General features: G+C 40.1%; 1 protein-coding gene across 2 annotated transcripts; it reads right to left on the bottom strand.

Annotated features, from left to right (window-relative positions):
- Positions 1–84: 84 nt before the first annotated feature.
- LOC105383931 (U2 snRNP-associated SURP motif-containing protein) lies at positions 85–26,683 on the bottom strand. Of its 2 annotated transcripts, XM_048633337.1 has the most exons (21): positions 26,567–26,683; positions 26,358–26,474; positions 24,600–24,690; positions 24,249–24,438; positions 23,603–23,768; positions 22,661–22,826; positions 19,300–19,463; positions 16,623–16,688; positions 16,487–16,530; positions 16,041–16,261; positions 8,399–8,510; positions 7,647–7,889; positions 6,982–7,168; positions 6,434–6,584; positions 5,550–5,668; positions 4,908–4,999; positions 2,479–2,557; positions 2,196–2,368; positions 1,271–1,359; positions 1,020–1,097; positions 413–551 (listed from the first exon to the last, which is right to left on the bottom strand). In XM_048633337.1, the coding sequence occupies exons 1-20, from the start codon at positions 26,570–26,572 to the stop codon at positions 1,039–1,041; spliced, it is 2,535 nt and encodes an 844-aa protein (XP_048489294.1). In that variant the 5' UTR covers positions 26,573–26,683; the 3' UTR covers positions 413–551; positions 1,020–1,038. The 2 variants fall into 2 exon arrangements, with proteins under 2 accessions (XP_048489293.1, XP_048489294.1); XM_048633336.1 differs by lacking the exon at positions 2,196–2,368 and having other exon boundaries at positions 85–551; positions 2,416–2,557.
- Positions 26,684–27,098: the final 415 nt, after the last annotated feature.

Raw genomic sequence — 27,098 nt, 5'->3', positions numbered from 1 at the left:
TTAAACATTAAATCTTAACTAAAATTATTTAAGTTCCATTAATTATTTTAAATATGTACAAATCCTAATTTAAAATTCATGAATTCCATGAAAGTTAAATAAAATGCCACAGTCGCAATAAATACAGCATTCACTTTTATAAACCAGTAAAGCCGATGTAAAGGGTACAACATTAAAATACATGATACAATTTCCAATTCATCGATAACACCGCGCAATGAACAAGTGAGTGCGACAGTTGATGTCACTTGTGTATATTTTATGTGTTGTGGTAATGCTAACAGCCAGCCAAATATGGTTATGAATTGGAGTCTCGATCCCGGAGAACTGAAGTATCATCATATCAGTACTTGTGTTTACCGTGCTTATGCTTCCGGTGGTGGTGTCCGGGGGGCGTGGCCGGCGAGCGGCGCCGCCTCTCCCGCTCTCTCTCCCTCTCTCGCTCTCTCTCACGCTCTCGTTCTCGTTCTCTCTCCCTCTCGTCGCGCGAGCGGTCGCGGACTTTCTCTCGCTCTCGCTCGCGGGATCTGGAGCGCGAGCGGCCGCGATCGCTGGAAAGGCAATGTTAGATGTTAAAACATTAACAAGTTTTAGAATCACTACATCTAGCTGCTCTACACACTAGGTACACAATGATGTCGATTCTGAAGGCAGAAATTCTAAATTTAGAACTGTCTAAACCTTAATTTCTTTGTTTAAAATTCGACTCTATGATTGTTTCCGTAAATGTCATTTTATGCTAGCAAATTTTTTAGTTTGACAGCGTTAAATTTAGAATTTCTGCCTTCAGAATCGACATCAATATGTATATAATTTATATTGTGTTAAACCACGCTGAAGCCTTGACGGGAACTGATTCCAAAACATGAGTTCCAAAGACGGCGGAAGAGCTGCATGCTGCTATAGCATTAATTCATGCTAAGAAAACATGTAAACAACATAAAGCGAAATACGCTATTTTAATAAATTATAAATTTACTGTGTGGTAGGAGTTTTAGATGACTGTTGAATATACTTACGAATGTCGTGATTTTGACTTCACCGGAGGCGGCGACAGAGATACCTCTCGGGATTTCTTTGACTTCTTCGATGATACCCTGATGAATATTTAAATACGTTAAGTAAGAAAAAATTAACGATTAACAATTTCAATATACGCTGCTCTAATAATAGACCGAATACAATCTCAACCTAATAAGCATTCGAAATCGTTATGATAACTTCTGTAGTTCGTAAAAAAATACGTAATAAAGTGTATTTGAATACTTACGAGTAGGTGTCGTCGTCAGGTGATCGTTTCCTCGAGGGCGACTCCTTCGCTTCCAACAGAGCCTCTTTCTCTTTAGCTTCTCGAAGGGCCTGTAAAAATATATAAAATTATAATTATGTGGCTTCCAACAAAAGCTGTTCAGCATGGCCTCCTAAGTCCCCCCTTTCGGTTTCATCATCACATGGAATGCTGGGGGTCTCCTTCCAATGAAAGAAGGGTTTTAGGGTTTTACTCAGGCCTAGTGCGGGTTGGTGGACCCCAACACAAGCAAGCTTGTTGAGAGAGTTGTCGGGTAAGTGGGCAATCCGACTATCAGATGTTTTCAAGCTGCCTGAAGGCCTCTGAATAGGCTTAACGACTGCTGCCGAAGCAGCATCAGGGAACCACGGCTTAACGTGCCACCCGAAGTACGGCATACTATAATCTGTATAATAAGCCACATGCTAACCTTTTTAAGGAGCTAACGTTCTTAATTGGCCCTAGCGCTCTTATTGAAGACGCATATTTACGGCTTTTGGGATGTATTGCGCTCTTACGCAACACGCTCTTTATACGGCTATTGGCGCTCCTAACTGTTACTGCTATGGCTGGCGAGTCGTTTTTAATCGACGGTAAATACAATACATACCTTTTTAATAAGCTTCCTCCGGTAGTGCGCATACGAATTCCGGGATAATAAGAAGCCTATATTATTAATCCAGGGTTTCGGCTTCTAATTTTCCTAAAGAGCGCTCTTTTAGTAAAATAATAATAGTGTTGTACCTTCTTAATGAGCTTCCTCCGGTAGTGCGCTATCTGTTGCTGTGGCCTGAGCTGCGGAAGTTTTCCCGTAGGAATTTCGGGTTATAAAGTAGCTTATCTCTAATCCAGGGTTCCGGCTTCTTATTTTCCTAAAGAGCGCTCTATTATAATCATAATAAAGTACCTTCTTGATGAGCTTCCTCCGGTAGTGGTGCAGCTGGCGGCGGCGCTGCTCGGCGGGGCGCGCCTCCAGCTCGTCCTAAAGAGCGCTCTATTACAATAACAATAAAGTACCTTCTTGATGAGCTTCCTCCGGTAGTGGTGCAGCTGGCGGCGGCGCTGCTCGGCGGGGCGCGCCTCCAGCTCGTCCTAAAGAGCGCTCTATTACAATAATAATAAAGTACCTTCTTGATGAGCTTCCTCCGATAGTGGTGCAGCTGGCGGCGGCGCTGCTCGGCGGGGCGCGCCTCCAGCTCGTCCGCGAGCCGCAGCACCAGCACCTCGATGTCGCGGAGGACGCTGCGCGGGAGGGACTGTTCTTCGGTACTAGAAGGGACAGTTCAATGTTATATACAAAACAAAAGAATATAGACCGTATGTATACCAAATTTCATTCAAATCCGTTCAGTAGTTTTGGCGAGAAAGAGTAACAGACAGACAGATACAGTTACTTTCGCATTCATAATATTAGTTAGGAGAAAAACAAAAGAATACACTGTACGAGCAACGTACATTACTTATAGCGTGGCCATTAGTACTGAGGTATGCGAGCGACGAAACGGGGGAGAGAATCTGCTACTGCGCTCTGTCACACCTCTATCTCTGTCTCTGTCACGCTCGTGGCGCACCTCAGGGAGTGCACAACAGCACTAATGGCCACACTATAATAAATGTTCCGGTCATGCTCTTAATTTTCACGTCAACGCTTGCTATCGATTCACTTACCGCTAAATGTAATGACGGTTCTACCTTTTTTGGCATAAGATTTTTTTGCCTAATCTCGTATTGCATAGTAACGTTTGGTCAAAGTCTCGTTACGCCGAAAATAGTATGGCATAAATCTCGTTTGGTAAAAAGTTATTTCGCATAACATTGTTTAGCCTAACAATGGTATGGCCAAATCTTGAATAGCCTAATAATGCTATGGCATAGGTTTATACAAAGTAATAATATTCGTTTGGCTTTAACTTTGACGGAGCGTCTCCCTACATAACGCAAACTGGAGCCTTGTATTGTTTCCGCTGTTTGGAAAACGCTCCGCTCCGCTTCGCTGCGCTCCGCTTTGGTTTTGATGAACATGTGCACCTAACACGCTCCTCCTCGCTTTGCTCGTCGTCGCACCTATTTTTAGGTTTCGTAATTCGTAAGGTTTGTTATAATTATATTGGTCGTTAACTTTCAATTTTTTGATCATACAATATCGTGATTTTCGGGATGTAGGAGAAAAATACCACAATTTGTACATTTACTACATACTTAATATATTATTTATTAAGATAACATTAGGAGAAACAAGATTATACATAGGTATAGACGAACATAAATTTGAGCAAACGAAACTTAGGTGTTTAAAGATTGTGCCTAAAGAGTTTTAGACGAAACGAGCCTTATGCCACATAAGTCTTGGCAAAGTGATGGTTCGGCCAAAAAAGTTTAGACCATACGAGTTATGCGAAATGAGTTTTGGTCAATAAAGATTGTGCCAGATGAGCGGAACCCAGTAATGACCTATGGATAACCGACACCGTAGATATTCCTCAAAGACGCTTATCGGTTGGGTTGAATTGAAAATATAAATCACGAATCGTCTAAAGAATCACCAAAAACCTAATTTTTTGCCTCGGCCGGGATTGAGCCATATCCGGAGAAGGTCTAGCTAGATGTTTCATCAACAGAAACGCATGCATTAAATACTGTGGTAAATATACATATATATGAAACGTCTTGCCGACGAACCGTTCAATAGCGAATGGACAACATTTCAAAAAACTAAAGCTGCTATAAATCGAAAACCATTTCGAGATTTAGCTCTAAAGGACCCCAAAAAAATGTTTTTGTATTTTTTGGATGTATCATTTTTGAGAAAATCATAAAATAGTAAAAAAGTGCTGATGACGTCATGCATCAGGTGCGATGCATTTTGATGATCAAAGCCTATAGATTTAAAAACAATGTAACTGTCACTTTCATTTTTGATTGAATTTGACGTTTTATCGTGACGTTGTTGTTTATTTGGGTCATTTTCATTAATTCTGTTCTGACACTTTCTGACTATTTTTTTATTTATTATTAACAGATGACCTCTATATAATATGTCCCAGAGCATGCCACCGCCTACACAGCTGAAAAAATGCTTCTGCTTATTTTTTTACATTATAAGTACCTACTTTCCATCATCAGAAATATCAATGTCATTTGAAAATGACCCATTTGTTGGTTGGCATGTAAACAAAGTTTAAATGTCACTTGTCAGTGTCATTTATGTTTTTTTTCGAGACTCAGGCAATAGACAAAAATAAAAATTGAGCCTAATATGTGACTTCACTTCCGGTTTTAAAATAATTAACTTTAAAGTTAAAAATAACATGCAAAAATTAATGTAAATACAAAATAAAAAAATATGGGTCCACTAATTTTCTATAACCTTTCCGAATAGCTAATAAAAATATAGGGTAAAGAAAATGAAATGTTGTCCTTTGGCCGACAGAGAACGGTTGCTGATTCATGTTTGAAGATTATACTTCTGCCGTTGAGTTAATGCGTATTTGACGTTAACCTATGTCTGGTAAGTAAAGATGGTTTTCCTTTGCAGTCTTCAAATTTAATATGTATGGGATTTCGAATGTCAAAAACGCATTCTCTCAATGGCTATACTATAATGAGTATGTGTACTGACAGGTCGCTGGGCTGCGGCGCGGGCTCGGGCGTGGGCGGCGCGGGCTCCTCCAGCGAGCTCCACTTCTCCGTTGTCACCGCCTCCGCTTCCACCTGCAACATATACCATTGTTATTAAAACATTCGTACGCTAAGTTGCAGAAATGAACTTTACGTTGACATGAGCTTACATTTATCGCTTGCTTGCTTTGACAGCATACGGACAGAAAAAAGACAGATATATGTAGAGTAAAGGCCTATATTAGCTTGAAGTGCATTTCCGCAACTCAGCATTAGTAATAAAAAACATTGCGGAAATGGAGTATTGATATTCGAATCGAATAGGAAGAGTTAGAATGAGTCCGTCCGATATTTTCGGCCTAAGTGCAAAAGTAGCTCCAGTATATTTTATACGAACTACCGTACAATTCGACATAAGTAACTGGCGCTGAGGGCCTTCTTAAAATTCAAATATTCATGTTTTTTATGATAAGACAATAAGTAATGTTTAATGGTTCGGCGATATGGTTCGCAACCTATCACGTGAGTACAAATGAGCTGCGAAAAGTGGGTGGAAGCGAGCCACCTCTGACTACCCCTTCGGGGATTACAGTCGTGAGTGCATATGTATGTATGTGTGTATATAATGTTTAATGTATTTGACCTGTGCGGGCTCAACACTCTCCCACTTGGACGGTATGAAGCCGGGCTTGTACTCGGGCGCGGGCGGCGCTTCCGCCTCCGCCTCCGCCTCCAGCGGCACGCCGTCTATGTCCTCGTCCACTGGAATAGACAATATTATTATTTATAACATGTAGAAATGGAGTTGAATGAGATATTTGGGAGGTAAATAGTTTAACTGAAAAGATTTAGTGTAACTCAAAAGATAAAACCTGAACCCATATAGGAACACTGTTCAAATAGATATCAATAGATGTCACTGCCGTATGAACGCACCCAGTCATACATAGCGCATTCTCAATGCGTCCTATCATAGCACATTCTGAATCCGCCCTGATTACAATAGACGAATAACGTACGAGCGGCATTGCGCGCTCCAATAGCCGCACGCGGTTTTGACACATTCCATCCGCGCTACACCCGGCACCTGCTCTCATTGGTCAATAGTTACCGGGCACTCCGTCTATATCACTAGCTGGCAGCCTGGTGGCGGCGAGTCTGCGCAGCGCGGCGCCGTCCAGCGCGCCGTCCCACGAGCCCGACGACGCGCCGCCGTGTGAACAAGCCTTGCCATAGCGCATTCTGAACGCACCTTGTGATAGCACGTTCTATCATAGCGCATTATGAAGCGCATTCTGAATGCGTCCTATCATAGCGCGCTCTTTCATAGCGCATTCTGAATGCGTCCTATCATAGCGCGCTCTTTCATAGCCCATTCTGAGTGCGTCCAATCATAGCGCTTTCGGAGCGCGTCCTGTCTACAATAGACGAATAACGTACGAGCGGCATAGCCCAATAGCCGCACGCTATTTTGACACATTCCATCCGTGCTACACCCGAAACCTCCTTTCATAGGTCAATAGTTACCGGGTACTCCGTCTATGTCGCTAGCTGGTAGTCTGGTGGCGGCGAGTCTGCGCAGCGCGGCGCCGTCCAGCGCGCCGTCCCACGAGCCCGACGACGCGCTGTCGGGCGACGCGCCGCCCTCCGCCGCCGCCGGCGCCTCGTCCTCAGCCTCCTGGAGAGAAATGGTGTGTTAGAATGTAATGTGGGAGGGTTCTGCTGGAGATTTTGGGGAAAACGTTGTGTTAGTAGACAATGTATTAGGTTTTTGAGGCGTCCTGTTGGTACCCGCTTCTGTAAGAAACTAATTTGGAGCGACATTCGATTTATGTACGGTGTTCATAATTTATCTACTATCCCCGAATCATTTAGCACTTACCTGAAAAATAGCAGCGTCGAGGCTTAGCCCACTGTTCTGTACACTAGAATTTGTCTGTCTGCTTGCTACGAACCGTGTTAGTCTGGTAGAAGGGCTTCTTAGCAAAGCACAGATTAAATAAACGGGTACACGGCCCAGTCGGCCCAGGCCTGCAGCGCGCGGGGCGGGCAGGTGTCTCTGTGGCGGGCTGTACCTGCGCGGGGCGGCGCAGCGCGCGGTGCAGCAGCAGCAGCAGCGGCGGCGGGTACACGGCCCAGTCGGCCCAGGCCTGCAGCACGCGGGTGCAGCGCGCGCGGAGCCCCTCGGCCTGTAGGCGCGCGGGGAGCGCGGCCGCGGCGGCGCCCAGGCCGCGCATTATGGCCACGAGGCGTTGTTCGAAGCTGAGGACAAAGTTAATTTGATTGATTTTCAATTAGAGAAACTTAAGATGGAATAAGCCCGCGCATTATGGCCACTAGGCGTTGTTGGAAGCTGGAAATGGCAGAAGAAAGTTGTTGATAAATAAGATGAACTAAAGATGGCATCTGGGGTAACTATAGGTTAGAAAAACGAACGAACGAGAGCTGTCATCCAATCTGTGTGTCTGTCATGATCGTGCCATGATTCATGTTCATGACTCTATACTGTAGTGGTATAGTCTATTAAATACATCAAGATAGATCCAGAATGCATACCTACGAAATTCTTAGAATTTCAAGCGATTACTAGTATTCTTGGCTTATATTTAGTTAGTAGTTCTGCTCTATTTTTAGTGTTCTATTCTCTTATCTGAAAAAATACTGAGGCTACAACGGGATGCAACCATTTCACTACACCACCGAATGCGCCAACAACATTATTTACAAATAAACTACTTACACACTCCGAAAAGCGCTAGCATTAGTCAGCTTAGCGCCCGCATTATGCAGTATATCGGACAACAGATACAGGCGCGCGATTCTCTTGTGCGGCGCCGTATTCTCTCCCGTCATGCTCTCGAGCAGGCACTGGGCGATCTCGTTGGCTGCCTCCGCGTGTTCGAGGCACCAAGCCATGGCCTCGCCAATGGCGGTGCGGCACGGGGTCAGGTTGCGGATGAGGTCTTCTAGGCGGTCGCGTTGGCTGGAATGAAGGGGAAAGGTGAGTTGGAATCTTTGTTGTAGCACAGTGTAGCTATTGTGTATTTGCCAAGATATTATGTTATTTAACTGTTAACCTTTCACATCCCGAGAAATGAGACATAACAAAAACACTATTATGTCTGGTGTTCCAGTGATCGGTTAAGTCGGTAAATTTATTGATTGTACGGAATCTTAGCGTGCTGGTAACAACCAAAAGAACTACGTATATACTCAGGTTTGTCACCGTGTGAAAGGATTGGTCACTAAGATTAGTGTCAGCCGTTGGCTGCCCAGGATGGTGGTTACTCCTTTTATGCACCCTAGTTTTTGTTAGGTAAGAGTAGATATAGTATTTTAGTCTGGCCTATTATTACTACCCTTATATTACCTGGAGGAGAGTTTCCGCCGCAGGATGTTCTTTATGAGCATCGTACGGGTCCTTAATCTGGTATTTGCGTTACCTGGCTGCCTTGTTTACGGATGTATTTTCTAGTATTTCTGTCACATTACCTGGAGGAGAGCGTCCCGCGCAGGCTGTCCTTGCCGTCCGGCTCGTCCAGCAGCTCGTCCGGCATGCCCGCCGTGTACACGTTCAGCACCGGCGGCCGCCACACCGACCCACCTGCAGGCAAACATAAGATCAATACGTATAGAAGGAAGGTTTTTTTCTGGGATCGCTAAAGTATACATGTATATGCGGAAACTAGGTTTGGAGCGAGCGATGGGTTGACAAAGGTTATGCCATAAATACGGCGATGTGATTGGTGGATCGCGCATTAAACGAGTTTATCTACCCGTGCTGCAGGGCCCGACGTATCACTTATGTCGCAACGTGTAGCGTCATTCTAATGTCACATATATACATCATACAAATAATTGTACATCGCTCGTATCGTCTCATCTCAAATTACATAAAGTTATTTAGCGTTTTTGGAATAGCGCATCGCGCAATTTCATCTTGTTAACGCCGACGGCAACATCCTGTAGCTGACCAGAGGTGCGGCAGCGGAGCGCGGGGAGGGCCCTGCGCCCGCGCCCCGCCACTCACACGCAAGCACCGGCAGAACCGATCGTAGCCACCGCGCAAGCAAGACGCGTACTTAATTACCTGCCTAACTACTCAAAAATACGACTGTAACGTTAATCAATAATATAAAGTTTAAAAGGTGCATAAAATCTTTAATTTCTCATTATCATTATTAACAAAACTGGCGACCGTACTTTCGAAGATCTGCAACGCATTGTCCAGCCATCGAGAACATTCGAGAACAATCTAAAATTCCTGAGGCGACCGACGCGGAGCGTGCCCCGCGGTGCCCCCGGACCGGAGCCCGAGTTTGCTGATCGCCGGCCGTGTTCCATGGAAGTGCAAGGGGAGTTTCCTTATTCCTATTCCTCTTTAATTTGTGTATAAGTTGTGCGAAACTCTGAGAGTAAAATTACCATTTCTTTATAACCAGACTTCCTCTAGGTAAGAAAATATTTTCTTGCTTTGCGCTTGTCAGGCTTACATATGCGTGTAATTTGATGTTAGCTTGCATTCCTTATCTCATGAGCATAATGATTGTGCAATAAGATGCTTTCTTAACATATAAGTTATCTTATCAGTGCTTAATTTAACATCGGCGTATCGACATAAATTCCGATACATACCTACCTACTTTATATCGTCAAATTAACGCTTATTTCATTGCATTTTCAAATTATACGCAAAATAATATTGTTCCTTAGACCCTTCTAACAAATTTTCATAACAAATAAAATAGTTAGAATCATAATTGACTTAAAAAATACGCTCTCAAAGTTCTCATTATTTCATTAGTTGCTACTGCGGTTCAATTCATTAAAAATTAATTAATTCTAGCTTACTTTACTTAGCCTTAACTTTGCTAAGCTGCTAGTAGATATATTTTCCCTAAATAAGCAACAGTGATTATTAGTTAGTCACATAGAATTTGCCGAAACAATTCCAGGCGCCACGAGTTCCGTGTGACCTTCAACGGCAGAGGTCACCCGGCGGCCGGCAGGCTGTTGTTAGCCTACCGCTGCGCTCGCTTCGTGGCACTCGCCGGGTTTCTTCGAAGACTTGATCGCAGGAGTTCTTCAATAACCTACAAAGTGGTTTGATGCACATTTACCTACTTAGTCTAATTGATTGAACGTGCCCTTCGATAATGTTTTCCTCTAGTGATAAGAAGTCCGAGCCTTCCTCTGGAAATGAAGCGAATTCAGGCGTAAATATTAATAACTTACAACTTAAAGACTTGAATACTTTAAGAGGTACAAAAAAGGGAGCATTAACTAAATTTCGTAATTATGTGATGCCTTTATCTACGTGTACCGTAGAAACAATTACAAGTTTACAGATCAAAGAACTAACTATTCGCTTAACAAAAATAGAAAATTTATTCTTTGAATTTGATAACATTCAAACTAGGATTGAACTTTTGTGTGATGATGAGCAACAATATCTTGAAAGGGAACTATTTGAATCTCAATATTACAGCACAGTTTCCATTGCTCAAGAAATAATTGAAAATTATTCGAAATCTAACGAAAATAAAAATGAAAATCACGGCTCCAACAAATCAACTTGTTCCGCCGCTTGTAATGGGCAATTTAATAATGTAAAACTACCCACAATTAATTTACCCAAATTTGATGGCAATTACCTTACGTGGTTAGAATACAGGGATACCTTTGACTCTTTAATTAATTCAAATGAGTCTATCTCAAACATAAATAAATTTCACTACTTAAGGGCATCTTTAGAAGGAAACGCGGCAGTTGTGATTAAATCTATTGAGTTTACCTCTCAGAATTACAATGTAGCTTGGGAACTTTTGTGCGAACGGTTCGATAACAAAAAAATATTAATAAATAATCACCTAAAGGCAATATTTAATTTCGAACCAATTGCTCGTGAATCGCATAAGGCGCTTAGATTTATGATTGATCACATCACAAAAAATTTACGATCTCTTCAAAGCCTCGATTTACCTACAGATAGCTGGGACATCTTAATAATTTATTTAATGTCAACAAAAATTGATCCTGTGACTTTAAGAAAGTGGGAAGAGTCAAAGAACAGTCATACAGACTTACCTACTTTAAAAGAATTCCTGAATTTTTTGCGCAATCGAGCAGATGTTCTTGAGACGATGTTAGTTAGCAAAGGTGAACAGAAAACTTCGTTCACATTTCATAAAGAACAAAAAAGACATGAACATTATCATAAAGATTCACATCAACAAAAGAGCAAAAGTTTTGTAGCTTCTAGCAATGAAAAACATAGCCAGCCATCATGCCCGTGTTGTAATGATAAACATCGAATAGTTGAATGTAACAAGTTTCATAATTTATCTCCAGAAGGTAGGTCAAACGAAGTCGTAAAACATAACCTTTGTTCGAACTGCTTACGGAGAGGTCACAATGCTACTGAGTGTCGACTGAGTGGCACTTGTAGGATCTGCAAACAAAAACATAATACTTTATTACATAGATCGGATAATAATAACGTTGGTAACACAGTCTTAAACTCCTTACCTGTGTCACTATCAGCACAAACTCCAAGCCAAGTCCTATTAGGTACAGCCTTAATTAAAGTTGTCAATCCTGAAACAAAAAATACTTACGTTGCTCGTGCCTTACTCGATGCGGGCAGCCAATCTTCATTCATCACCTCGAACCTGAAACATAAAATGGGTTTAGTAGGTAAAAACATAAATACAAATGTAACGGGCATAAACAATGCGCCAATATTTTTGTCAGAAAGCTGTGAATTGAGTATTGAATCATTAGTTAACCCGTTCAGTACTTACCTTAAATGTTTAGTGATGCCTCAAATTACCGGTCACATACCTAACGTTCCTGTAGACGTCACACAGCTTAACTTACCTGAACATATACAGCTGGCCGATCCTAATTTTTATCAGCCATGTGAAGTTGACCTTCTTTTAGGTGCAGAAGTGTTCTATGAGCTCATGTCACCTAAACAAATCAAGTCGAGGCCTGGTATGCCTATCCTTCAAGAATCCAAGTTAGGCTGGATTGTGGTAGGACCCCTCACTCTTAATAATTGTAACCTGAAACATAATGGTACTCAAAACAAGATTCATTGTAACTTTACAAAAGAAATTCATGAAAATTTAACAAAGTTTTGGGCTCTTGAAGAAGTTCAGTCCATAAAACAGCCTTTATGTGCTAATGATGAGTTCTGTGAACAACATTTCACGAACACTACTAAGCGTTTAGATAACGGTAGATTCTCAGTGCTAATGCCTCTTTGTGAAGATCCTGAAACATCACTCGGTGACTCATATAAAATGGCTGAAAAGCGTTTCATAAATCTTGAGAAGAAATTAAAAAAATGTCCAGATCTTAAACAGCAATATACAAATTTCATTAAAGAGTATGAGGACCTAGGCCACTTAACAAAAATTGAAAGGCCTACCTTCGGCTACATGATGCCACATCACGCGGTAATACGTGAGTCAAGTGAAACTAGCCGTCTTAGAGTCGTGTTTGACGCATCCGCGAAATCTAGTTCCAATAAATCTTTAAACGACATTCAATGCATAGGTCCAGTTGTACAGGATGACTTATTCAGTATATTAGTTCGGTTTCGTCAACATAAATACGTGCTATCTGGCGACATCACAAAAATGTATCGGCAAATTAGCATGGACGAGTCTCAGAGACATTTGCAACTAATTTTGTGGCGCGATGATGATTCAAGGCCTCTTGACACTCTACAATTGAACACAGTAACGTATGGCACGGCATCTGCACCTTATTTAAGCACAAGGTGTCTAGTTCAATTAGCAAAAGAATGCCGTGATCCAGTAATATCAGAAGTAATTCAAAAAGATTTTTACGTTGATGACCTCCTCACCGGAGCTTCAACTGAACATGAGTTAGCCCATATACATAAGAATGTAACTGAAACATTAGCCTCTGCTTGTTTTCCTATTCGTAAATTTAGAAGCAATTGTCCTCAAATATTTTCTCAAGAAACAGAAACTGAGGCTCTTAATTTAAACAAAGAATCAAGTGTGTTAGGAATTACTTGGGCACCTAACACAGATACATTAAAATTCTCAATAAACATAAACACAGACACTACACAAACAACGAAACGAAATATTTTGTCTAACACGTGCAAAATTTTCGATCCACTTGGCCTTCTGAGCGCTAGTACAATCACATTAAAAATACTTCTTCAGACTTTATGGCAATTAAAGTTAGAGTGGGACACCCCTGTTCCCAAAAATATTGAAAAAACATGGAAAAACTTAATATCCCAATTAAATATTCTACTTACAGTGTCAGTTCCGAGGTTCACGCTATGCACTTCTCCTGTCGTCACAGAACTTCATTGCTTTGTGGACGCTTCCCAAAATGCTTATGCTGCATGCGTATACCTCCGAACCGTCAATGATTGCAACACAGTAACAATTAGCCTACTATGTTCTAAAACTAGGGTTTCACCTTTGAAAACCGTCACAATACCTCGTCTTGAGCTGTGTGCTGCTCTCCTAGGAGCGCGTCTGGTAGCGAGAGTAAGTGAGGCACTTCGTTGTCAAATTAACAAAAAGATTTTCTGGTCTGATTCAACGATCACTATAGGCTGGATAAGAACGCAACCTAAAGTCTTGAAAGCGTTTGTCTGTAATCGTATACATGAAATACACGAACTGACTGACCGTGATTCATGGAGGCATGTGCCGACGGAACATAATCCTGCGGACCTAGCCTCAAGGGGTGTAAAACCAAGTGTTTTAGTTAGCTCATCATTGTGGTGGCGAGGTCCTTCCTTTCTTTCAGAAGCGGAGTCAGAATGGCCTCAAACACCTAACATAAAGATAGATTTACCAGAGTTAAAAGTCAATCATATTCGTAATAAACAAATGACAGACAATGTTATAAATTTTGAAAAATATTCGAATGCGTTAAAACTTAAAAGAGTGTATGCTTACGTGTTTCGGTTCATAAAAAATTGTAAAACAAAAGCCAGAAACACTGAGCCATTAAATAATCATGAACTTAATGAGTCTTTAATGTTTCTCGTTAAAATGTCACAAAGGGAATCCTTTTCATCTGAAATTGAAGTATTGACTAAAGGTAACTCACTTAAACATAAATCTCGTATTTTACAGTTATCTCCATTCCTCGATGCGAACGGCGTTTTAAGAGTGGGTGGTCGGTTGGAGAATGCTTCTCTAAATTACGAACAAAAACATCCAGCCCTTTTGGATAGTAAGCATCATTACACTAAAATGCTTATGGCAGCCGAGCACCTACGACTCTTCCACGCTGGCCCGCAATTACTCCTTAGTTCATTTAGGGAACAATTTTGGCCCCTAGCCGGGAGAAATTTAGCAAGAAGTACAGTTCGTAAATGCATAACATGTACAAGATTGAAAGGTAAGACTTTAGAGCCGTTTCTCGGTAACTTACCTTCCAATAGAGTATCTCAATGCTTTCCCTTTCAAATATGTGGCACTGATTTCGCTGGCCCTTTCATGATTTCAAGTAAAAAAGGTCGTGGCAATAAAATCTCAAAATGTTACTTATGTATATTCGTTTGTTTCGCAACAAAGGCCTTACATCTTGAAATAGTCAGCGATCTCACTACACAAGCCCTGATAATGTGCTTGAAACGCTTCATCTCCAGGAGAGGAAAACCGATTATTCTTAATTGTGATAATGGAAAGAATTATGTGGGTGCAAACAATGAATTGGGCAAAGTCCTGCGATCGAGTCTTCGTTCTATAAAAGAATTTACCGCTAATGAGGGCATTCAATTCAAATTTATACCCCCTTACAGCCCCACGTTCGGTGGACTCTGGGAAGCAGGCGTAAAAAGTGCCAAGCACCATCTTAAGCGCATAATAGGAAATGCTAGTCTTACATTCGAGGAGTTGAGTACGCTTTTTACCCAAATTGAAGCGATCCTCAACTCCCGACCCCTAATTCCTTTATCTCCTGACCCCAACGATCTTTCTCCTTTGACCCCAGGGCACTTCCTCATCGGGCGGCCGCTGACGTCACTACCAGAACCACCCTGCGAGAACATGAAGATACGCACTAGATATCAGCTGATTGAGCAATATCGACAAAGCTTCTGGAGTCGCTGGTCAAAGGAATATTTGGCAGAAACCCAACAAAGAAACAAATGTCGCCTTAAACATGAAAACTTGAAACCTGGAGACATGGTCGTCTTCAAGGAATTGAATCTCCCGCCTATGAAGTGGAAATTAGCCAGAGTACAGCACATGTATCCTGGATCAGACGGAGTGTGCAGAGTGGCAGACTTCATAACCTACCGTGGCGTTGAACGGAGGGCCCTCAACAAAGTATGTCCCTTACCCGTGACTGCAGATGACGAGGATGATGCAGAGACATTGAAAGAGATCTCTACCAGCTCCTTTCAAGGGGGGCAGAATGTTAACGCCGACGGCAACATCCTGTAGCTGACCAGAGGTGCGGCAGCGGAGCGCGGGGAGGGCCCTGCGCCCGCGCCCCGCCACTCACACGCAAGCACCGGCAGAACCGATCGTAGCCACCGCGCAAGCAAGACGCGTACTTAATTACCTGCCTAACTACTCAAAAATACGACTGTAACGTTAATCAATAATATAAAGTTTAAAAGGTGCATAAAATCTTTAATTTCTCATTATCATTATTAACACATCTTGAATCTCCCTAATATCACAGCCCTACTCTAAAATACCTTTAAACATGCGGAAGTCGTTAGGCGCCCACTGCTTCGGCGAGTCTCCCTGCAGCATGGAGTAGAGCCGCCAGCGGTAGTACACGTGCACCGGGGACTGATTCTCGAACAGGAAGCTGAGAGTCCCCACATTACAAACACATATATGACGAATGTGAAACAAATGTAGCTTATGCTGCATCGCGTGACGCTACGCATAATGCTTCGCGTCTTTATGTCACACGACGTGCAACGTCTTGCGTCGCTCTTGTTACACCGCGCAACGTCTGGCGACCTTCAGATGATACGCCACGCAACAATTAGCGTCTTTGTAATGTCACACCGTGAAACACTTGTCGTCTTTTTAAAGGCGCACAGCGTAGCATCCAGCGTTTCCCCAAACATCACACACTGCAACATAACTCTACTCCAGCCTACCTTTGAACATGCGGAAGTCGTTAGGCGCCCACTGTTTCGGCGAGTCGCCCTGCAGCATGGAGTAGAGCCGCCAGCGGTAGTACACATGGGCCGGGGACTGATTCTCGAAGAGGAAGCTGAAGAAGGGGTTGTTCATCTCCTTGTTCATGATGATGGCCTCGAACATCGGCCCCTCGCGGATCACGAACTCGACCATGCGGTGGATAAGCATCAGGATGTTTCTGTGAGGTTAGAAGAAAGTTGTCAAGCAGATTCTAAACATAAAAAGAAGGAAAAGAAAAGAAATTTATTTAGGACTGCACAAATATATCATACGCACAAAAATACAATGTAAATACAAATGAAACCAAAACAAATAGAACAAAAAAGAAATAGAACATAGATGCAACCGGTGACGATTTTAGAATGAAAATCGAATTTTCATTGTGATAACAATTCATACTAACCTTTCTGTAGGAACTACTACTTTCACAATTGATTGCTGCAAAACCTATAAAAACAGAAATACGTATTTAGTTCAATTTAAATGCGATTATCAAATTATATTATTATTGTTATTGTGTATTACAGTGCTGTACTAACCTTATCATACATTTCAATATCATCAGGATCGCTGGGGTAATATTCCCCAGGACGTAATCGGGGTATCTGAAAATGTAAATAGTTAATTAGTATCATAATATAGCAGTGTATCGTGGGATACGTTATAGCCATTTCATTATTAATTTCATGTCTAATTCATGTAATGGGTGCACGGAAGGAAGGAGCCAGTATGACGCTACTGCTAGCGGTGGACTCCACTCAACGCAGCTCTTAAATTATTCGTTTAGATCCTTTGTCAAATGTGACCTATACATTTTGCTATACTACAAATGTCATATACTGTTAATAATTTCCCTTATGTTACCTTATATCAAATGTGGCCTACTCAATTTTATATTACTACAAATTCCATACACGCAACCGGTTTTCTAAACTACTTCATATAATGGACAACATTTCATTTTCTTTACCCTATATTTTTATTAGGTATTCGGAAAGGGTATAAAAAATTAGAGGACCAGTATTTTTTTATTTTGTATATACATTAATTTTTGCATGTTATTTTTTACTTTAAAGTTAATTGTTTTAAAACTGGAAGTGACATCACGTATTAGGCTCAATTTTTATTTTTGTCTATTGCCTTAGTCTCGAAAAAAAACATAAATGACACTGACAAGTGACATTTAAACTTTGTTTACATGCCAACCAACAAATGGGTCATTTTCAAATGACAATGATATTTCTGATGATACAAAGTAGGTACTTATCTCAGATCAACTACAAATAGATTCGCAATCGCCGTGTGCACTATTCTCTTTCTCACTCAAACCATAGATGTTGCCGACAAAAAAATAAAACCTAAATATGGGGAAATTTAACTTATCATAATAACAAAAACAAAACTTGAGTATATCGTCGGTTGATAGGAAAAAGACACTAAAGGCTAATTTTTCAATAGCCAGACAAAAGTTTTGCTGGGAAATAATTTTGATGCTGTTGCGTCTCAATGTTTCTCAATGTTTGTATTACCCAGATAACATTTATCTGAATATTGAAAAATCAGCCTTAGTGAGTTTTTCCTGTCAACCGACGATATAAGAAAAAAAACTTTACTCATACTTATTTGATTTCAATATAATTATTTAATATACACAAACTGAGTGGATTGTATAATTCATTGTCTTCGTCCAATCGAAACAATCCTCTTCAAAATGTGCCGAACAGAATTTTTGTATGTTTCCTTGGTTCCCAATTTGTGCGACCGGTAATGTCTATCCATTTCCTTGATATTTTTTTTTCTGTCGGAAACCTATGAAAGAGATAAATGGATGAGCATGAGCATTATAATCGTGGGCCAAATATGTGATGGGGTTTTTTTTAAAGGAAACACGCATTTCGTATCAATACAATAAACTTTATATTATACAGAAGAAATCACACATAGAAGAAAAAAACGAAACGAACGTTTCCTCACAATGAGAGGCACCTCATTTGAAAGAGGAGAATGACTTCTACAAAATACAATCTTCACAAAAACCGAATTCGTGCGCCCCATTTGTAAACCCAACCCGAGTCCGTTACAATTTCTAGTATTTTCTTTGCATACTATAATATTTGTGGGTAAAATAAATTTTCAATAACTTGCAACACCATGTGATTTGTTATGATATGGTACCTCGTAATTTTTACTTAAAACTGATACTAAAAGACCTTACAGTATTAAAATTAGTATCGTTTTATATTAAAATCGAGCCAATAGATAGTACTATGATGAATGTAAGCTTGTTAAACTTGATAGTATCTACTTACATGTGAAAATATATCTCATCCATCATTCCATCGTGTTTTCGTTCAATATGCTCTATACAACCGAACAAAATCCACCCACCCATGTCACACACTCGTTAAGTGATGATAATAGTCTAATAAACTTAATAAACACCCACAAATCACTAGCAAATCAAAAATAAATAGTATTTAGAAAATTTTGTTGTAACTGTCAGCCTTTGTTTGGCAAAGATTTTTCATTTGTTTCATTGTTTGGCACAGAGAACTGACGTAAACAGGCGCCACAGCAAAAAGGACAAAAAACATTTACAGCTTAACGTTTCTTTCTTACGCTTAATGTAGCTAAGCGTCTCTTTTTCGCAATGTCAGAACTGTCACGATTATACCCCTGTGGTACTTATCATGTAAAAAAATAAACAGAATCATTTTTTCAGCTGTGTAGGCGGTGGCATGCTCTGGGACATATTAAATAGAGGTCATCTCTTAATAAGTACTAACCATTTTATATGATAAATTAAAAAAATAGTCAGAAAGTGTCCGAACAGAATTTATGAAATTGACCCAAATAAACAACAACGACTCGATAAAACGTCAACGCCAATCAAAAATGAAAGTGACAGTTACTTTGTTTTTAAATCTATAGGCTATGATCATCAAAATGCATCGCACCTGATGCATGACGTCATCAGCACGTTTTTTACTATTTTATGATTTTCTCGAAAATGATACATCCAAAAAATACAAAAACATTTTTTTTGTGGCCTTGAGAGCTAAATCTCGAAATGGTTTTCGATTTATAGCAGCTTAAGTTTTTTGAAATGTTGTCCATTATAGAGACCTATAATTCCCGACAACTTGGTAATAAACTACAGGCACTATACCTTCAGTCAGACAACAAATTCATCCATACAGTGCTAATTTCCCTTACCTTATCCTTCATATGCCTAGGCGGCTGCGCATTAAACGGCAGGCCCGACCGCGGCGGCGGCTGCGTCGGCTGCTGTAGGGCGGGCGGGATGTAGATAGGCACCGGGGGTAGGACCACCGCCTTGCCCCAGCCTAGCTTCATCTCGTAGTTCATTATCTCTTTGCCTGGGGAGGGGGGAAAGGTTATTCTATTCATGTTGGTTGTCTATGTGGCATTATCATTATTTAGGCTTGCTACGCTATTTTACCCAATCATCTGTTAGGGTGCTTTTCCACCAGAGATGTGCTATGCAGCTATGCTGCGAAGATGTGATATCTACGCTACGAAAATATGTGACCGTTTCCACCAATACTACGCTAGGTAGCTGTGCGAGGAAGATGCGCTACGAAGATGCGCCGCCGCAAAGTAGCTGTGCGAGAAAGATGCGCATCTCGAGCTATGCTATGTATCGATAGTGGGGAAACGACGGGGGCGGCTACACCACTCGCGATGGTCCATAGCACATATCCATAGCACGCATCCATAGCACGCATCCATAGCACACATCCATAGCACGCATCATTCCATACAAAAAACATATCTTAGTTGAATCCGTTTCCACCGGTTCTACCTTTTTTGGCATAAGATTTATTTGCCTAATCTCGTATTGCATAGTAACGTTTGGTCAAAGTCTCGTTACGCCGAAAATCGTACGGCATAAATCTCGTTTAGTAAAAAGTTATTTCGCATAACATTGTTTAGCCTAATAATGGTATGGCCAAATCTTGAATAGCCTAATAATGCTATGGCATAGGTTTATACAAAGTAATAATATTCGTTTGGCTTTAACTTTGACGGAGCGTCTCCCTTCATAGCGCAAACTGGTGCCTGTATTGTATTGTTTCCGCTGTTTGGAAAACGCTCCGCTCCGCTTCGCTGCGCTCCGCTTTGGTTTTGATGAACATGTGCACCTAACACGCTCCTCCTCGCTTTGCTCGTCGTCGCACCTATTTTTAGGTTTCGATCTCATGGGGTTTGTAATAATTATATTGGTCGTTAACTTTCGATTTTTTGATCATACAATATCGTGATTTTCGGGATGTAGGAGAAAAATACCACAATTTGTACATTTACTACATACTTAATATACTTATTATTTATTAAGATAACATTAGGAGAAACAAGATTATACATAGGTATAGACGAACATAAATTTGAGCAAACGAAACTTAGGTGTTTAAAGATTGTGCCTAAAGAGTTTTAGACGAAACGAGCCTTATGCCACATAAGTCTTGGCAAAGTGATGGTTCGGCCAAAAAAGTTTAGACCATACGAGTTATGCGAAATGAGTTTTGGTCAATAAAGATTATGCGAGATGAGCGGAACCCGTTTCCACCAGTGCTAAGCTATGTGCTTGGTGTAATATGATTGGTGGATATCAAACGCATCCATAGCATCGTAGCATAGCACATCTCTGGTGGAAAAGCACCCTTATGCTTTCATTCACTCCACATTATGTCATCTTTTCTGTCTTTGTCTACACATTATGTTAGGTTTATTTTTGAAAAGATTGTTATCATAACTGTTAAGATAAAGAAACATCGGTGGACGGGCGTGAGTGCTATCTCACTATTTATGTAGTCTATTATTATAAGCCTTTTATTAATCTGATAACAATTATATTTACATTAGTACGTGATCATTAATTGTTTCATGCAATTAGTTTTACAATATAAATTTCAGTTGCATTGAGAATTTAACAATCATTATTTCATGCAATTAATTAATTATAATTATATAATACAAAATGTAATAACAATTTAATAACATCAGTATAAATAAATATTACATGCACTTAAATAACAATTTGTTTTATTTTGCACTTTAATGATACAATTGATTTAATTTGTGTAGGTACTTATTAATGACATTGTTTATTGTTCAATTTGATTTAATTAATTATTTAATAAAGACATTATTATTTATTATGTTATGTCATCAGCTTGCCTCTCGGCATAGGCCTCCCCTAGAGCCCTCCATTTTCTTCTATCCATTGCAGTTCTCCTCCACAATGGTCCAGCAACTTCTTTTATGTCATCTTCCCATCTTTTCCGTGGTCTGCCTCTACTTCTTTTTCCTTCTCTGGGATACCACATTGTAAGTTTTCTGGACCACTTCTCTATTGGACTTCTTAGCATGTGACCGACCCATTTCCATTTCAGTTTCCTGACTGTGTGTATTATGTCTTTTACTTTTGTTGTTTTCCTTATAGTCTCCAGTCTCATTTTGTCAGCTAGTTTTACACTCAGCATACTCCGCTCCATTTTACTCTGGCATACCTTTAGTTGTCTGACGTGGTTGTTGGTCGGAGCCCATGTTTGGCAGCCATATGTCAGGCATGGCAATATACATGAGTCAAAAACTTTTCGTTTTTCTTTTATACCAATTTCAGGATTTTTCATTACTTCTTTTAATGACCAAAAGCGTTTCCATCCACTATTTATTCTATTTTCTATCTCTTTTTGCATTTGATCTACTGGAGATATAATTTGACCCAGATATGAGTATTCATCGACATATTCAATTTTGCAGTTGTTCACTATTATATCAGTTTTTTCATGGTTGCTCATAATTTTTGTCTTAGCGGTGTTCATGGTTAGGCCAACTTTTTTACTTTCAACTGTTAATTCCTGCATCATTGTTTGTAGATCTTTGGGATTGTCGCTTAGTAAGATTAGGTCATCAGCGAATCTAAGGTGGTTTAATTTTTCCCCATTGATGTTGAGCCCATAAGTATCCCACTGTAGTTTTCTAAATATGTGCTCCAGAACAGCTGAAAATAGTTTTGGGGAGAGTGGGTCGCCCTGTCTTACACCTTTCTTGACCTGAAATTCTTCACCTTCCCGTTCTGTTTTGACCTTGGCTGTTGAATGTTTGTAAATTTCTTTTACTAGTCTTATGTACTTGTCCTGTAATCCTTGTGTTCTTAGGGCATTCCAAAGTTGTGTAGTCTATACTCCTAGTAATTTGCTTGCAGCTTTTCATATACATACTTTCTTTGGGAAACAATTTAAACATGGTAGAATTTTATGAATCAACTGCCCCAACGTTTATTTACATTTTAATTCTATCGTCAATATTTTAATTTTGTTATAAAATTTCAATTTAAATTTTATTACTTTTAAGGTTTTGTGATTTTAAAAATGTTGTATACGCCTGTATATTGGCATATCGTATTAGATGTAAGACCTTGTAAAATATCTTTTAATAACTGTAATAATATGTATGCTGTTTGTGTATCTATAATAATAAATAAATAAATAAACGTCTTAAACCTGCCTTCGAAACAGTCCTTTATAAAATTCCAACCCATACTACTCACCATTAATACACCTCAGCGCGCGCTCGCCGTCCTTCCTGGACATGAAGGCCACAAACCCGCAGTTCCTCCCGCGCGCCTTCTCCTCGTCCGAGCGCGGCCACATGATCTTGATGCTGGCCAGCGGGCCGTGGCGACCGAAGATCTCCATCAGCTGCTGCTCTGTGATCTGAGGGGATGGGTGGGAAAAATGAAAATATTTCTTTATTGAAAAAGTAGTAAGGAAGGTAAGGAGTAGTAGGACATTGTGTCCTGGCTCCCAAACTAGGAGGTTTGTGTTTGAAAATGAAGGGTTAGAAAATAGTTGTGAGGACCGAAATGCTGGGGTTTATCACAACAGATAAATATACTGGCAGCGGACCGTGGCGCCCGAATATCTCCATCAGCTGCTGCTCTGTGATCTGAGGGGATGGGTGGGAAAAATGAAAATATTTCTTTATTGAAAAAGTAGTAAGGAAGGTAAGGAGTAGTAGGACATTGTGTCCTGGCTCCCAAACTAGGAGGTTTGTGTTTGAAAATGAAGGGTTAGAAAATAGTTGTGAGGACCGAAATGCTGGGGTTTATCACAACAGATAAATATACTGGCAGCGGACCGTGGCGCCCGAATATCTCCATCAGCTGCTGCTCTGTGATCTGAAGAGATGGGTGGGAGGTTTGTGTTTGTAAATGGAGGGCTAGGAATAAGTTGTGACGACCAAAGAGGCTGTGGTTCATAACCAGAGATAGATATAACTATATGAAGAGCATCGAAAATAAAATAACACAGCACTATTGTTCACATACTGACAAGGCGCCTTTGGTGGCATGAGCATGACTTGTGCGACAAAAGCCTGGCAGTGCCAGTGTGTGTATGGCGCAATGTACAGTTGTTATCCTGTTAAACTACACTATCTTATTCAAAATGCAAATTTCACTGTGAGAAACACATATATTTAGTATCCTTACCTTAGGGTTCAGATTGCCAAGGTACAAGTTAGTGGTGTTGGGGTCACCATTGTCATAGGAGCCCATGTCGGGGCCCATCAGGTCGAAGGCGGGGTCCACAGTCACCACGCCGCGCTCCTTCAACACGGTCTTGTACTTGTGACGCTCAGACCTCTCCTCTTGGATCCTGGAGACAGTGAGAATTGTGTTATTGACTCGAATTTCAGCATTCAAAATTTGTCTTAATGGTGTGAATGACTGTGAGATTATTAACCATTTTGGGATAACGTTTTTTAATTCATTGGCATAAATAGATTTATAACTTCTATGAGACACTTATTTTGATTGTGACGCCATACTACTGTGTTAATAGTTATATAGACAAAACACATAACAGTCAGACCATGAACAGTTCACTGCTGGACATGGGCGTCCTCCAAGACTGGAGGGTTTTTGTGGTAGTCTTAAATCATAATGAACTGAAGAAGCAAATGGTGCCAGCTGTTGTATGCTGGAGAAAGACAAGGACAAAGAATATGACCACGCTCATGCTCACCATGCAGCTACATCATTATAATGTCCACACTTTAAAGACAGGTTGAAGATATCACACAATACCAATATTTAACAAGACCAAGAGAGATAAACCAATCATATTGTTACTTACTGCCTGAGTTCCTCCTTGAATAACTCAAGATTGCTCTTCTTCTTGTCCTGTATCTTTTGTTTCTTGGACCTGGAGGGGGATGGGTCGGGGCGGGGAGCAAGGGCTCGGAGCACATCGTCGGAAGAGCTGCGCTTCTCATCCAGCCGTGATGTCGGCTTGTAGAGCTTGCCTCTCTCTGATGTGTCTTCCCCTGGGAACAGATAAATTTGATGTACTTACTGTTTCCTGACTAATATTAAAAACATAATTCACTTAATGTAATGAGTGTTATGTATGATATTGATATGATATAAGCTTGATGAGAAAACCAACAATATTAATGTATAGAAATCTTAATCCAAATTTACTTACTGCGAGCTCCTGCATCATAAGTTCCAGCTTTGACCCAAACTTTGGAAGATGTGGGGGCCTCTTGGAAAGTTTCCACAAATTCTTTGAACACCTACAAGTAATAGGGAATATGCAAGTGGTTCAAATAAAGGTCAAATATTATTTATAATAAACTTTGTTGTTTCATAACTACGACTCCATCATTATTTTTGATTATAATTTATTTTTGAGCAAGTAAATAAAGTTGAAAAGTACAAAAAAACTTCGGTAAATTCTAACTTCCGAGAAACGTCACCCATTTTCTTAGGACGGATGTGACGTCATAATTCTTTATATATCAATCTCAGAATAATAACTTCTTTGCGTTTGCGTATAGTTAAATAAATGTCAAGTGTAAACAAAGAAATGTTAATGTCACCGAGTATTTGTGATGCTCGTTGTGATCAGATACGATGGATCACATAAAAATTCTTCCAATACGAGTACATCCTAGCCTCCTATAACCTCTCCACTTCTTGTTTGATATGCTTGTTTGTTTGCAAAGTTTAGGACTTATTTTTTGTTGGTAGTGTATGGGCTGCCACTAGTTGTTCTATTGTAATGAGGCGTAAACAGCCATTCGCTAGTCAACGAGCCACTCAAATATGCTCCATATTGCAACACAATAAAATTAAATTTGTATTGTAAGTATTATGACATGAACATGACACAAGTTGCTCTTTCTACTTTTAGGTTATATTGGCAGTCGTTAGTATATTTCAAAAGTTGTTATTTTTTTCTAAATTAAGTCATGGAAGAATTCTCATAATCAGAAGAACTGGACACATTCAATTTATTACGCAGTATGAACGAGTAAACTGTGACCAGCTGCGGAAAAGGACAGCACAGACTATTGAAAAGTCGAGAGCCGTGTGCCCAAATATTAGGGAATATGCATATATTTTTATACTCTTATTCGATAGTTTAGATAAGGGGGTTTAGACCTTTGAGATATGCACAATGGTTCCATTCAAGAGAGCCAGGTGCAGGTTCTTACACCCCCATAGATAATAGAATAGAATGACCCACTAACCCTAGTCTCTCTTACTGAGAACCAAAGTTACAGTAAGTACCTACTTACATACAATACAAAAATTACTTTATATTCATATTGCCATAATAGCGTAATATTGTGTACAAAGGTCCTCTGGTTTGCGCGCTCCCATTTCAAAAGAGCTACTAGCAGCTATTTACGAGCTCCCATTACAAAACAGCCACTGGTCACACTTTATTACCATTACAAAACAGCCACTGATCACACTTTATACACTTCCTTTTTCGTTTGTTACCATGACAACATTGGTTTGTTGAAAATACAAAAGTACTCTGTGATTACTTGATTAGGTAAAAAATCTATGCCGACTGACGGGACTCATTATTCTGAGCCGTGAAATTAAACAATTATGACGTCACGACAGCCCGCCATCCTGACGGGAATTTCAAAGTGGTCGTGATGGTTGTAATTTTTTAACTTTCTTTAAAATACCTTAAATTACTTATTTTGGCGTTGAATTTTTTTTTTACTATAATAAAGTGATGTAAAACTATCCAATAAAAGTATTAAAAAAAATTACGCATATTCCCTATTGTTTCAAAATTGTACAATATGCTTTTAACGATTTTGAAATATGTTTTTAACTAATTTACTAATTATAAACTGGCTAGAACAAAACTGAGAATGATAAGCATCAAAATAAACAATGAATCTAAGAATAGGTTATTATCAGCAATTCTGCTTACGTGTGCGGCTGCTTCCTCCTCTTCTTTCTTCCTAATTTCCTCTAGTTCCTTCTTGGACAGGGTCCTGCCCCCCATGGCACCCACGGAGAAAGCCTGAAGCTTTTGCTCCGGTATTTTCTAAAACGACAAACAACAGAATACACTTTCATGTTTCCTCATAAATTTACAATGTTTCATTGCCAATTTAAATATTAGTTCGGAATACTTACCTTCATGTTGAATTTTGTGATGTCCTACACTAGTTTTAAACAGTTATAATCATTTTTATTTAGTAATTATGTGGAAAAATTACAAACCGTAGCTTTAACCTCAAACAAAACTCAAATGTCAAAACAAGACCATAGACAAAATTAAAAGTTTATTTACTCTGTGGTGCTGTTATTATTCCACGACCATAATTTTAAATCTTAGAATAATACCTTTTCAGAACCATCAAGAAAAAGCTCCTCGATCATTCTTTTTTGGCCGCGTCTTCATACAAAAACTCCGCAACCTGCACCTAAGACCTGCACCGATGTCGCCGTGGTCAGCTTCAGACAAATCTATGAATTTGATAAAGATGAGCGCACCACCCACCAGTGTGAACCGGTCTTACGAGGGTGGCACACCCGTTGCCGATTTTCGAGGCGTATGTTGGAGGATATGGAGGCACACCGAGTAGCTACTATTCTAGGGTGTTGCAAAAGTAGTATATTAAAGTAGTATATTACATTAGGGGGTAGGTACTTATCGGAAGCCAAA

This window comes from Plutella xylostella, chromosome 5 (assembly GCF_932276165.1).
Source record: "Plutella xylostella chromosome 5, ilPluXylo3.1, whole genome shotgun sequence".
In the NCBI taxonomy this organism is placed as follows: domain Eukaryota; kingdom Metazoa; phylum Arthropoda; class Insecta; order Lepidoptera; family Plutellidae; genus Plutella; species Plutella xylostella.
This window is presented reverse-complemented; position numbering and strand designations above follow the sequence as displayed.